The sequence below is a fragment of the Pezoporus flaviventris genome, unplaced genomic scaffold (genome assembly GCF_033815535.1).
Source record: "Pezoporus flaviventris isolate CSIRO_AGI_PZ_B2104156 unplaced genomic scaffold, CSIRO_AGI_Pfla_v1 ptg000002l, whole genome shotgun sequence".
NCBI classification, from domain to species: domain Eukaryota; kingdom Metazoa; phylum Chordata; class Aves; order Psittaciformes; family Psittacidae; genus Pezoporus; species Pezoporus flaviventris.
The window spans coordinates 89574282-89586856 of record NW_026892550.1 but is presented as its reverse complement, the minus strand read 5'-3'; the positions used below and the strand labels follow the sequence as shown (position 1 = coordinate 89586856).

Genomic DNA, 12575 nt, shown 5'->3' with positions numbered 1-12575 from the left:
TAACCAAACGCCCGCACACTTATCCTTCCTGCCATGCCTCAGTTTCCTTATCTGTGCAGTGAAAAAGAAAGCACAGACCCACTTCATGGAACATTTTTAAGCCTTTTGATTAAAGCAGAGTATTAATACCACAGAAATGGTACTGGGGCCCATACTCTAAGATTTCCAGAAATATTGCTCCTAGCAATGGCTTCTAACTAAAAACTTCCAACTGCAGTAGATAGCAGGAAAGCACAGACTTGCCATGAACCAGTTTACAACACACACTGCTGGACACTGAGCAGTGGTTCCAGGCTCCTGCTATGCTGGAGAAGTACACCATGCACAAACCATTCCAGCAAGGTAAGAGTAGTTGAGGTACAATCCGATTACAAGAGATCCCCTCACAGCTGGAAAGGAAACACGAAATAAATCTCTTGGTCACATCAGATCACATTCACTGTAGAAACAAGCAAGAGCTCTAAAGAGTATAAAGAAAACTAAAATTAAGGGGAGAGGGAAAAGTCTATGTAAAGACTGGCAATGGCAACAACCCAAGCTAGCCTGGACATGCAAGAATTATGGCTTTTTTCTCTTGGTGCCCAACGATGCTGGAGGGAAGGAAGCACATTCCTCATTTCACAAAGAGTTCTCAGTAGCACGTTACCACAGTGGTTACAGCACCCTTGAGATGGATGAGGCTGTAAGTCACTGACATTATACTCATCATTCAGACACAATAGCCCCCATGTATATTCTTGTTTTGCAAACTGTCCTGGCATCATCTGCAAAAAATTCTCCTTTCTCTACTCTGGAAGATCTGAAGAAAAACAGGCAACAGAATGAGGAAGGGCTTATCAGAAACACTGATGTGTTCTGGGGAGCGGGGGAGAGCCACGCACAAGCTGGATCAAGACAGCCAAATATTAAGATTTTAATTAAGCCATGTCTGTCTTCTGTTATCAATTTCAGCTCATTTAGTACCTCAAAGAGTTTCATCTCAGTTAACAGCTTCAGAAGCCCCAACTTTTTCCCATTTTTTCTTTAATGCAATTACACTTTTGCTTTCACACCAAAAATATTAATAGCCTTTTCTGCGTGGGATAGAGAAGCTCTGCAGCAGGACCAGAAGACTTCGATCCTATTGATGGCCTGCATGCTAATGGTTACACATAGCTTACTGTCAATGTCATTTCCACTGAAACTAATGAAAATAGACAGCAACCCCTTCAATACTGCAAGCATGTACCTCTAAGGGGAAAAAGCTACCATTCACTTGAATGCAGAAGTACTCTGTGAAGGGCAAATAAGTAAGAAAGCAGAAAAGCAAAGCTGTTATTCTATTGTATATTACTCTGTAGGAAGACACAGAGGGACAAACTCTGCTTTTCGTTACAGTAGCTTTGCTCCAGAATTGATATAACCAAGTCAATGACCCAGATTTACAGGGGAGAAACAGTTCAGAGCTCCACCCAAGCCTGCAATTCTATACTTCTACAACCACAGGGGATGTGTGCCCTTAATGCAATTCAAAATATCTCTGCTCTGGCACAGCAGACCTGACCCAGTGCTCACTAAAATCAACTGAAAAGCAGCCATTGACTCCTTCAGTGAATCACGCAGACCTCATGCAATCAATCCACCAGCAAATTCAAACCACTCAATGTACTCCTTTCAGAAGGAGTCATAAAATCTTATGGCTTGCCCAAAAGAAAACCCCAAACCCCACAGCCTAGCAGACAGCCATATTCATCCTATTTGAGCTTCCCTAATCTTGCCTCAAAGGGCCACCAAGTGTGGTTCAGGAAGGGAAGGAAGGTGGTCCATAGGACTGCCATTGCAGTGGCAGCAGGAACTTTGCAGAGTATCCAACTGACTGATCCTGCATCAATTACTGAACCAAGACAGTGGGACACAGTAACACTTGGGAGGAGAGGCCAGGTGTCAACAGCCACCCCAATTCTCTGGTGTATTCATCCCCCTTGATTAGCAGTTACATTGACTTCATAATTACATGCACACATTCACACACAACTGTAAAGATGAAGCATTTATCTCCAGCTGGAAGCTCCAGATACACTTTAGAAGTTAATCAAGACCAAAATACACAATCAAGACAGTCTTTATCTGTTTTATATTTATGACCTGAACTGAAACATTTTATTAATCACCAACTGTTTAAAAAGTGTTAATTCCCTCCCCCTCAGTTACTATAAATTCTCCGCTCTCACTTCCAACACAGGCTGTAAAAATACAGATTACTAGAAGGATGTATTTGGCTCCCAGTACCTACCAGTGTGGGTGCAGAATGTGCTATTCCATGTCAGGTCACTTCAGATAATACAGCTTTTTTTCTGCCTACATACCAATCAACTTTAAAGCACAATAATGCAAATAGCCTTTAAAAGGATTTTAGCTACCTAAAGCTCTTTGTTTTAAGACAAGGTATTACAGTAAAGATCATCCATGGGATCCAATTATAGCCACCTTATTAATTATATGTCTACCTTCCCTAATCCAAAAATCCCCACAAGTTATCCATTTAAACTTTTTGATCCCCTTATATAATCATTTATCAGCCAAAAAAGCATGAAAATGACCAGCTACAATGTCATTTGTTATGTGAATTCAGAAGGCATTACTCTCAGAGGGTAACATTTACAAATGGTATCTTGAATTGTCAGAATGTCTTAAAAATTAATAGAAAGTGTTGGCTTTTAAACTAAAACAAACCAGAGGAAAAGAATAAAACCTCCAACAAGCAGCTCTCTGCTTTTGTTCTCTCTGTTTTGAGAAGTGGTTTGAAAGCCAAAGTCTTTTATTCCTTGTGCATTATTACACAGGGACTCTGCAATTAAAAACCATCATCTCCCATCACGAGCCAACTGACATAATAGGACACAATCTTTTGATATTAAGATTACTAAGGATGGCATCTTTTAGCATGAGACAACGTTCAAAGCAGCAGCATTTCCTCGGCTGACGGAGCACTGCTGAGGTCTGTATCCTCCTTTCAACCACTAGAGAAAGGGGACCTGATCCTGCAAAACCACACACAGCTCACTTTACTCACACCCTTGAAATCAAGGCTACTTCTCACTGCAAAACGAAGAGCAGACAGCATTTACAGGATGTGAGTATTTCACACCTGTTTTCCCATGGTCAGTCCACCTACCTTCATGACATTTGTTGGATTGAGCTACTATCTCCCAAACCCCTGGAATCACAGTGCAGTGAGAAATTCTGCTCAACTGCATTGTTTGTATTTTCCATTTCCCCCAGCACCCTCTTTTAAGTTTTTTCATAGGAGTGTGAAGCCACTGCAGCAGTGATTGATAGCGACGGATGCAAAGTCATCCTTCAGTGTCTACAGCCTGGTACAAACAAAATGAAGGCTACCTTGAGGATGCACTCTTACTGTTTAAGCTGATGCACCCTGCCCTCCTACAGCCTAGAAAGAGTTCATAAAAACATTACTTCTCTCCAGCTGGATGTTTCCAAACATGTATAAGTTTAGAAGAAATAACAGAAATGAGAAACCACACTGTCAATACGTTTCATAATACAATTTGTAAAATAACAAAGGCACCTATGTGGAGCTCCTGGCACTTCAGGGATTTCTCTTAATAACAAAGAATTTCATATTCCTTACAGCAGCCTTGTTAGCAGAAACAGGTTTGCACTTCAGAAATAAATGTATGTGGACTACCTGGGCTGCCACTACAGATTTTGTAGGGCGTGTAAAGATGGCTGGGTACACGGGCACATCCACATGCATTTGTGTGCGCAGCCCTCTTTTAAGTCAGCATTTTGTAAGTGCTCGCACTCAGCTTTTTTATTTCAAGATTCAAATCTGTCAGGAGGAAAAAAAGCAATATTAACTTTCCAGCTGTAGCCTCAACGTCAGTCAGTGCGCTCTAATGACATCTTCCTCAAAATTTTCCAGTGGCAGCCATCTAATTTTATTTCTTTTAAATAACAGTCCCTTCTGACGCTTGCAAGCTAAATGTTAATGCCTCATTTAGGACCTCATTTCTAATGTGTAAAATTAATAAGGCCAAAAGCAAAGCTGTCATTTACTTTTATTGCCAACACTAGGCAAGGTATAAAAAGCAACCAGAAAGAGCATATTAGTTTAAAAGAAAAAGAAACTGGATATTAAAGTGTGAAATGAATAAAGCAGAGAAATTTCTTTAATACAGAGAAGCCTCCCTGACTCACATGGACACAAAATCGGTTTGCTGCAAAATTAACACATGCTTGTGCTGCACCTGCCTGAACAGTGCCAGGCTGGAAAACAGAAGGTGGACACAAAGTCCATCAGTATGCACAGAAGGAAGATGCCATGAAGCATAGAATCAAAGAATAGTTAGGGCTGGAAAGGACCTTCAGATCATTTAGTTCAAACGCCCCTGCCATGGGCAGGGGCACCTCACACTAAGCCATGTCACCCAAGGCTCTGTCCAACCTGGCCTTGAACACCACCAGGGATGGAGCATTCACAGCTTCCTTAGGCAACCTATTCCAGTGCCTCACCACCCTTACAGTAAAGAACTTCTTCCTTATATCCAATCTAAACTTCTCCTGTTTAAGTTTGAACCCCTTACCCCTTGTCCTATCACTACAGTCCCTAATGAAGAGTCCCTCTCCAGCATCCCTATAGGCCCCCTTCGGATACTGGAAGGCTGCTATGAGGTCTCCATGCAGTCTTCTCTTCTCCAGGATGAGCAGCCCCAACTTTCTTAGCCTATCTACTTTGAAAGCATGATGAACATGACACTCTTAGTCTCATGACTTAGTTTTAGGTAGTCCTGTGAGAGGCTTTGGGAGTTGAACGCCACGATTCTTATGCGTCTGTTCCAACTTGAGATATTCTATGATTTATTTATACCATACTATTTAGTCCAAGTCCCCTTAGCATGACACAGAAATGAGAGTCCTGTCATCCACCCTGGCTCTCCAAGACTTGCCAGCACTGTGCTTTTCAACCCTCTCTAAATTCATAGAGTGGAACAGGTAAAACAAGCCATCTCCCACAGAGAGATCTGCACTTCTCATGTCTTGTGTGAGGGGCTCCCCACCAGCCCGCAGGGACTGAAATGGGCATCGCACAGGGCAGAGCAGATGTACAGTGCAATGGGATAGTCAGCACCCTCAGTGCACATATTCTTGATGTGCAAGTGCACAGTATCTGTGCACTGGTTGCCTTTCAATTAGGTACCTCATAGTGATACTACAGGCGATGCAACAACCCAAGACAGTGAGGAGGGAGCAGAAATTAACACAGGCCATTCATGCAAAAACCTATAACTGCAGTTTGACTGGAGGGAAGGAATCTAATCCAGGTAATTTCACCAACAAGTAACTTCTTACTAAGGAGCTCATGGAGGCGGCAAGCCAACAAACCATATTCACCTATTTGGCATCAAATGAAAAATGGGGGATAACAGCATTAGGTAAGAGAAGCAACACAGAGCCCAAGTGTCTATGCTGTAGAATTTCGATTTATTCATGAAACTTTCGTCTCATGTGCCAAACAATTACATGAAAGGGGGAACACGCTGCATCCTCCACCGATTATATTCACAAAATTGGAATCCAAGAAAATCCCTCTGTCTGGAGGGGATGAGCCAGAGATAATTAGGAACTGAATTCTCTCACTGGTTCACTGTAGTCTCTGGTGGTCTCATCTTCTAGCGAGAGCATGAGGCTTGTGCCAGAAACACCACTTTGTCTCATGCAAGCATTCTGCCGACAACAAAAGGACATTATCTATAACCTGGATACTGAAACACAAATAAAGAGGAATTATCTGAACTCTACAGTTTGAATTGTGATTATTCTTATTGTGAAATGCTTACCTTGTCCACAAAGATCTTGCATGAATGGGCTCCACAGGGAACAGGCACATCCAACAAAACATGAACATGCTTTGAAACATTATACTGTTAATACAGTAGGTGGCTGCTGAATCTAAATGACCGCCCCAGACATGTGTAGATCTGGTGTGTCTGGGATAAAGATAAAGACAAGTACAAAATTCCAGAACTTAATTTTATTTCCTTATGTGACAGGGAGAACTCCTGCACTTTAATTTGAACCGGACCCTTCACCCATGCATCCATGCTTGATTTTATATGTGCTGACACTTAGACAAGTCACTCACAGAACTCAAATGCTTGCCTTGAGCACCACAAACAATCTGCAGGAAAAACCATCAGGTTCAAACACCACTGTGTCCCGCAGCCCTGCCCTTAATTCCCTCAGGATCACCTTAGAGCTGATACATAATACACATGCATAAGCCCAAAAGGCTTGAGAGGAAAAAACTGTGCTGGAATGACATTCACACAAGGACAACTGCAGCAGCTTTGTCAGGCAGGATTTGATACAGTACATCTGGCAACAGAGTCAAACAAAATACAGTAGTGCTGGCTTTGGGAAAAGTAACATGGATCTAATTCCTTCCAATGCTTTGAATCAGTTTTAGAGTTAGTTCCATGGTACAGTACAAGATTAACTACCTGTCACTTCTGACAAGTAATGGAAACAACATAAGACTTCAGAAATATGCTTACCCTATACAGAGATAAAATTGACACCCTAGCTGCACCCGACCAACTATTCATAAAAAGCACTGGGCATTTCTGCCCTATATACCTTTTTTTTTTACCCTAAAGGAAAAACAGAGTTTCCATTCGCATTGATAGATCTGAAAAGGTTAGACTTCAGCCAAGTCATGACACTTTTACATCTGTGAATACAGTGTCAATGCCACGAAAGTCAGCACAGATTCCCAATATTGATTCACAGTAACAAAAAAAAAAAGAAAAGTAAAAGCTTATAAAAGTCTACACTGTAGAAACGTTAACTGCAGAGTAATAAATATTCTGATAAATTAAAAAGCAAAGACATTACTGTGGACAGTGCCAGGTATTTTTTGCTTGAACACATTAAGAAACAGATTTTCATTTCTTAAGGTCAGTAAGCAGTTGCTGCTGAAAGCTACACTGATGCATACCGCAATAGAAAGAGTTGCTCTTCTTAAAAGCTTAATAATCACTAACCAGGAAGATCTTCAGAAAACAAAAGCAGTCTAAGTCCCAACTTCAAGCAGTTCTGGACTACCACTGCTTTTGAGAAGAAGGACTGGGACAAGTTTGCTCACACTGACAATGCAGTCCCATGGAAGTCAATGAAAAGCTTATAGGGATACTGACAAAAAGATACAGCACAGCCCCCACGCAGGCACACACAGCAAGGTTTCTGCCCGCAACTGGGAGATGGATTTCATTGCATGTAATTAAATGAAGGCCAGGTTCTTGTGGCTGTCAAATGAACTCCATTTCTCCGTATCCCAAACAGAATAATTTAAAACCAGTATAGGGGTCCATCAAAGGAATGCCACACACCCACTGCTTTGCAGATCTCATTCCCCTTTATAAGCAGGGGAGAAAGCAAGGATCAATTGCAAGATGGGAGACTGCTGCATTGATTTTCAAACAGAATCTTCCATCAAAACCAATGGTGAGCTTGTCTTCAGATATCAGGGGAAAAAAAAAACCTCATATGATCTGAATTGTTCTGACACTTGAGCAAAGATAGACAACAGCCTTCTGTAAGGAACAAGCAGCTATCAGTCACACAGTGCTGCATGCGTAACTGAGAAGATCATGGACAGGAGGCAAGTCTGAGGATCTAACCTTTGTTAGCATCCATACATAGGAGAAAAAGTCTAAAACAGGATATGAGAACTGGAGCAAATAGAGTCTGGTCTGCAGTGGGGGAAAACAAGGTTAGTTTCATAAACCTGTCTCAGGTAAGATAGAGTGTTAATTATTCTACCTTTATGTGCAATTTTTCATCCTGAGGGGTCCCACACCTCACCAGTCTGACCCCAGCCTAGCAGAACAGCTCCTGCCTGCGCTGACACACAGTTCACCCACACACTACAGCTGGAATGCCTATAGAAGAAAGCAAACACATCTGTGAAAGCGTAGGCAGGCTAAGGACTAGCAAGAGAACTGGTTTCACAAGAAAGCCACCAGATAAAACTATGATGGGCTGTCTCATAAAATCCCAAGACTGACCCATTGTACACAGAGAGAAAATCCAGGAGCATGGAGCAATAATCAGCTTGCACTCAGTTATCCAGATAGCACATGGCAGGAGAGTGAAGATGGAAAATATTCTGAGCAAAAAGCTGGGGGAAATCAGCCATATACTGCTATATACCCAGCTATAGCAAACACTGTGAATTGTCTTTTTCTTTTCAGAAAAGGCTAGACAGGCAAAACGAAAACACACTGAAGTCCTCACTGTCATTTCCTCCCTGAGGAGCGAACAGTCCCCCAGCTGCACAGGTATGCCATAAAAGCCAAAATCATGTCCAGAGTTTTCCTTGAAATGCTCCTGAGCACTGGAGAGCTGCTGCTCTTCACCTTCCCCCACCAAAGGGTGGTGGGGAATATTGCCATTAGGTCAGGACACCTAATTTGGGAAGGTGGGTTCCCCAACATATCAATAATCTCTACCAGAATTCAGACAACTCAGTGGTGCATTAACAGAACAGCACATTTGCCAGTGGATTCTCAATAAAGAACAGGTATGGAGCAAAAAACAACAAGGAGTGAAAAGCACCTGATCCCCTTCCAACAGGCTGGTATTTGAGATACAGTGCAAGGGACACAAAAATCATATTCTTTTGCAAAGACAAGGCTAAGCTCACCTTCCCTGCTTCAGGCTTCAGCGTGGTTTTGTTGTTAGGAGGGTTTGCTTGTTTTTAAAACAAAGCCTCTGTTTACTATGTCATTTTCCTATTTATTTATCCCAAAGAAAAAAAAAATCATCAGCAGAAATGTGTCTTTCTCATGTTTATAGCAAGAGACCCACATTCAGACGTCCTAAAATGCAAAATGCTCATCTAACAGATGAAGAGTTGCCTTGTCCTTGAGGGGGGTTGCACTCTTCATTTGGTGGCCTTCCAGCATCTTTCATCTTCACTGTCTCACACCTAAAACTGTTTGGAAAGCTCTGTAGGCAGAATCTCCTGAAATTCACCAAGAGAACTTGGAGAGGGAGGAGGGGGGAAGAAACTGTCAGATTTTGAATAAGGAGCTGACACTTGTTGCAAGGAACTGAAAGAAATTTATTTTCAGTCTAAAAGGTTCAGGTGAGAATTTTGCAGCTAATTCTGACTGTGAAGTGCCTATCTTAGAGAGCACGGTAAGCTACCAGCAACAGTAGCGGGTGGCATAGAAAACATGTACTCCAGCAGGGAGCAGCTAAATTTTACAACACCCCCCCACAACAAGGGCATCAGCCAAGATTTTTAAAGCTCTTAATACCTCCAGCCCCATCCTACCTGACATGCACTCTGGCCAGGGTCTGCCTCTGGCAAATTTAGACGCACAGCAAGAAGGGTAACCAACATATTGTAAAATAAGGATATAATGCCCCAAAATTATCTGCTACCTGAGGTATATCACATTGGCAGGTCTACTACCTCCCTCTCTTCTGCTCCTTCAAGAACTTCACATTAACCTATCATTTGCACCAACAAGATGGCAATGCATACAATCACACAATAGATACCTAGTGAAAATAGCTGTCTGAGCCTTATGAACCATACGTAAACTGAATGGCCACACTCTGTGAGGGTCCAGAATAGAATTTGATAGGTTTCTAGCAGTTTCCACTGTAGAAACAGCCCACAGAAAAAAAAAAAAAAAAGCAGAATTGGTTATGATCAAATATGAAGATGAACGGATTGTGATCACATTTATTTCCAGATCTACTCCACTCACACTAACAACCTAAATATGCACCAAACAGAAAACGGGTGCAGATTATCCTCCTGGTGATTTCACAGCATCGCATTCCCTCTTTGGGGTTTATGGTAAATCCTTTGAATTGTACTAAAATCTCAACCTATTTATAGTTTCACAATAGCATGAATACAAAGCCATAATCTCTAGCTATAGAGCATACTGAGAAATCTTAAAAGACGATTTTTCCACATTCAAAAATTTACAGAAGAATATTTCATCTTTCCCCTACTGCATGCTGAGTTACTGTTCCAGCAGTATAATTCATCTGAAACAAGGGGAAATAATGGCCCTCAGCCAAATTTTCCGAATATGTGTGCAACATATATTACCTATGGAATGCAACCAATGAAGATGCACTTTTATTGAACTAGTGAAGCACTGTTACAACCAACAGTTCTGCATGGTGCCCTAAAGACCTGAACTAAAGCCTTCCCCAGGACTGCCAGGAGCTGAGCTCTTCTTGGGAAACCAGTCAGCCCAGACCAGACACAGCAGGAAAGAAGAAATATGCCAGTTTTTCCAAGGAGCTGGCAGGTATTAACACAGATGGGCACCATACAAGAACACATTCATCAAGCAAATGATACCAGCTTTGGAGGAGCAGACAGCTGGCAGATAAACGCCAAATGGCACTTAGCTACACCACAGAACAGCAGATCTACCGATTCCTAATCCCAACAGCACACTAAGCCTCTACACCACTGGACTCCAAAAATTTCAAGGAAAAATAATTTTTCATCAACCATGGGTTGGTGGCCACAAGTGGGGAAGGAAAGAGTCACATGGAATACATCCTTCTTTTTCCCCCAAATCCAATCCCCTTATTTGCTACGGCTCTGCCTGTAGGCACAACACTTATAAAGCTGGCAGGAGAATTTTACAGGTACAGCCGAGAGACTCGTCCTGCCGAGAAGTGTGGCCACTCAACCAACTGCAGTTCCTGGTCTGCTAAAGAAGCATCATTCGCTTAAACAAGCTTCACTCCCCTGCTCAGCTGTCAAGCCCCTCCAAAGAGACATTGCAATCGCTATTTCCACCTCATTTCTCAGGCAGGAAAAGGGGATGACAGGTAAAATCAGGTGGGTTTGGGTTTTCTTGCCATGCTGGATAAATTTCTCTGCCAAGCTGCACAAAGCAGGTCCACTGCAATCCAGGATGTAACATAACAGTGCGCGCAGCAGACACCGGCATGAAGTTTCCGTGGCCCAAACACCCCCTTGGCGTGAAATCAGCAGCCGACCCACGGGTGACTTCCATGAGAGCCAGTACCCGCCACAGCCGGTACAGCTCTATCCCTAGTGTCTACCGTAGTCATAAACTGTTAGATGAAAGCAGCCAGGGGCTCGGATCAGCGCTGATCACACTCCGGTACGCCGACCCCGGCAACCTGGGCTGCTGCGGACGCCCATCCCCAGCCAGGAGCACCCCGGAGCGCCCCGTTCCCGTCCCCAGCCAGGGACACCCCCGGAGCTCCCCAGCTGCCCAAGCACACGAGACAAGGGCAGGCCGAAGCGCCCCTGCCGCTGCGGACGGGACGAGCGGTCGCCGGTCCGGCCAACTCGGTCGAGCCGGAGCGAAGTTGACCGCCGGCGGTAGCGGGTGCCCCCGGCCGGCCGCAGTGTCCCCGACACCCCCAAAAACCTAAAAGCCGGGAAGCCAAGGGCCAGCAGCCCCGCCGGGGGACAGAGGGGACCGGGGATCCCCGCTCGGCGGCGCCGGTGCCGCTCTCCGCCGCAGCAGGGTCGGCAGCCGGTGGCCGTCCCCAAACGCGCGAGGTACGAGGGAGAAAAATAAGACATTAAAATAAACCAACTTTCCTCCCTCCCGCGGGAAGTTTCCTGCGGCGGGCGAGCCGACCTTCCCGCGGCTGCCCCGGGCGGCGACCGGGACGGGGCTGCGGGCGCTGCTCCTGCCGCCGAGCCCCGCGTCTGCCGCAGCGGCGCCGGGAGGCGAAAAAAGGAGCCGCCGGTCAGCGAGGGACTCCCGGGGCGCCTGTCACCTGCGCCGGCGGGGAGCGGGACCGGTGCGGTAGCGGTGCGGTTGCGGTGCCCTACCTGGGTGCAACATACTTTGGAAATAGAAGATGACGAGGATGAAGGAGCCCACGGAAGTGACCAGGACCATTCTGCACACCCGGTTCATCCTCATTACTTCCAGCACCGCAGGCTTCATGGCGTGGTCGGGCGGCGCAGAGAGGGGCGGCGGAGCGCGCAGGGCTGGAGCTTAGAGCCGCTCCGCGCCCGCCGCGCTCCTAACACCCGCCGCCGTGCCCGAGGATGCCCAGCCGCCCGCGCCCCGCACCGGGGGGCGCTAATGCCTGCGCTGGGCGTGACCACGCCGCGCGACAGGCAGAGGGGTGCTCGCCTCCGCGCGGGGGGGAGGAGGGCCGGGCGGGGAGCCGGGAAGGAGCGCGCCCCCCCCGTCACTAAGGGGAGAGATGGTCCCGCCCGGCGGCGGCAGCGGGCGGGTACGCGCTGGGCTGCCTCAAGGGGCCGCCGGCGCGGGGCGGGGCGTGCCGGGCGCGTGCGGCCGCCGCGAGGGCCCGCGGGCGTCGCCGGCGCTGAGGGAGGCGGCGGGACCGGTTCCAGCCCGGCACCGGTTGTCGCGGCAGGCGGGGGCTGCGGCCTCGCCGCCCTTGAGCTCGGCCGCCTATCGGTCACCCTTGTACTCCTCAGGGGCTGTGGGGCAGCCGGTGAGGAGCGGGCTCCCCTCGGCCCCGGCCCGCAGTCGCCCCGCGCGGAGGAGGCTGTTTTGGGTTACAGCGAC

The 12575-nt window shown here is 46.0% G+C and overlaps 1 protein-coding gene across 2 annotated transcripts in view; it reads right to left on the bottom strand.

The window, feature by feature from the left end:
* The window catches only part of CHST11 (carbohydrate sulfotransferase 11), a 165021-nt gene extending 152872 nt beyond the window's left edge, over positions 1–12149 (bottom strand). The window contains exon 1 of one of the 2 annotated variants that reach the window (XM_061445035.1): positions 11864–12149. In XM_061445035.1, coding sequence (XP_061301019.1) covers positions 11864–11981 — 118 coding nt within the window. In that variant the 5' untranslated portion in view covers positions 11982–12149. The remainder of the gene's footprint in view (positions 1–11863) is intronic. The other variant, XM_061445036.1, reaches the window with a different exon arrangement.
* Between the last annotated feature and the right edge of the window lie 426 nt (positions 12150–12575).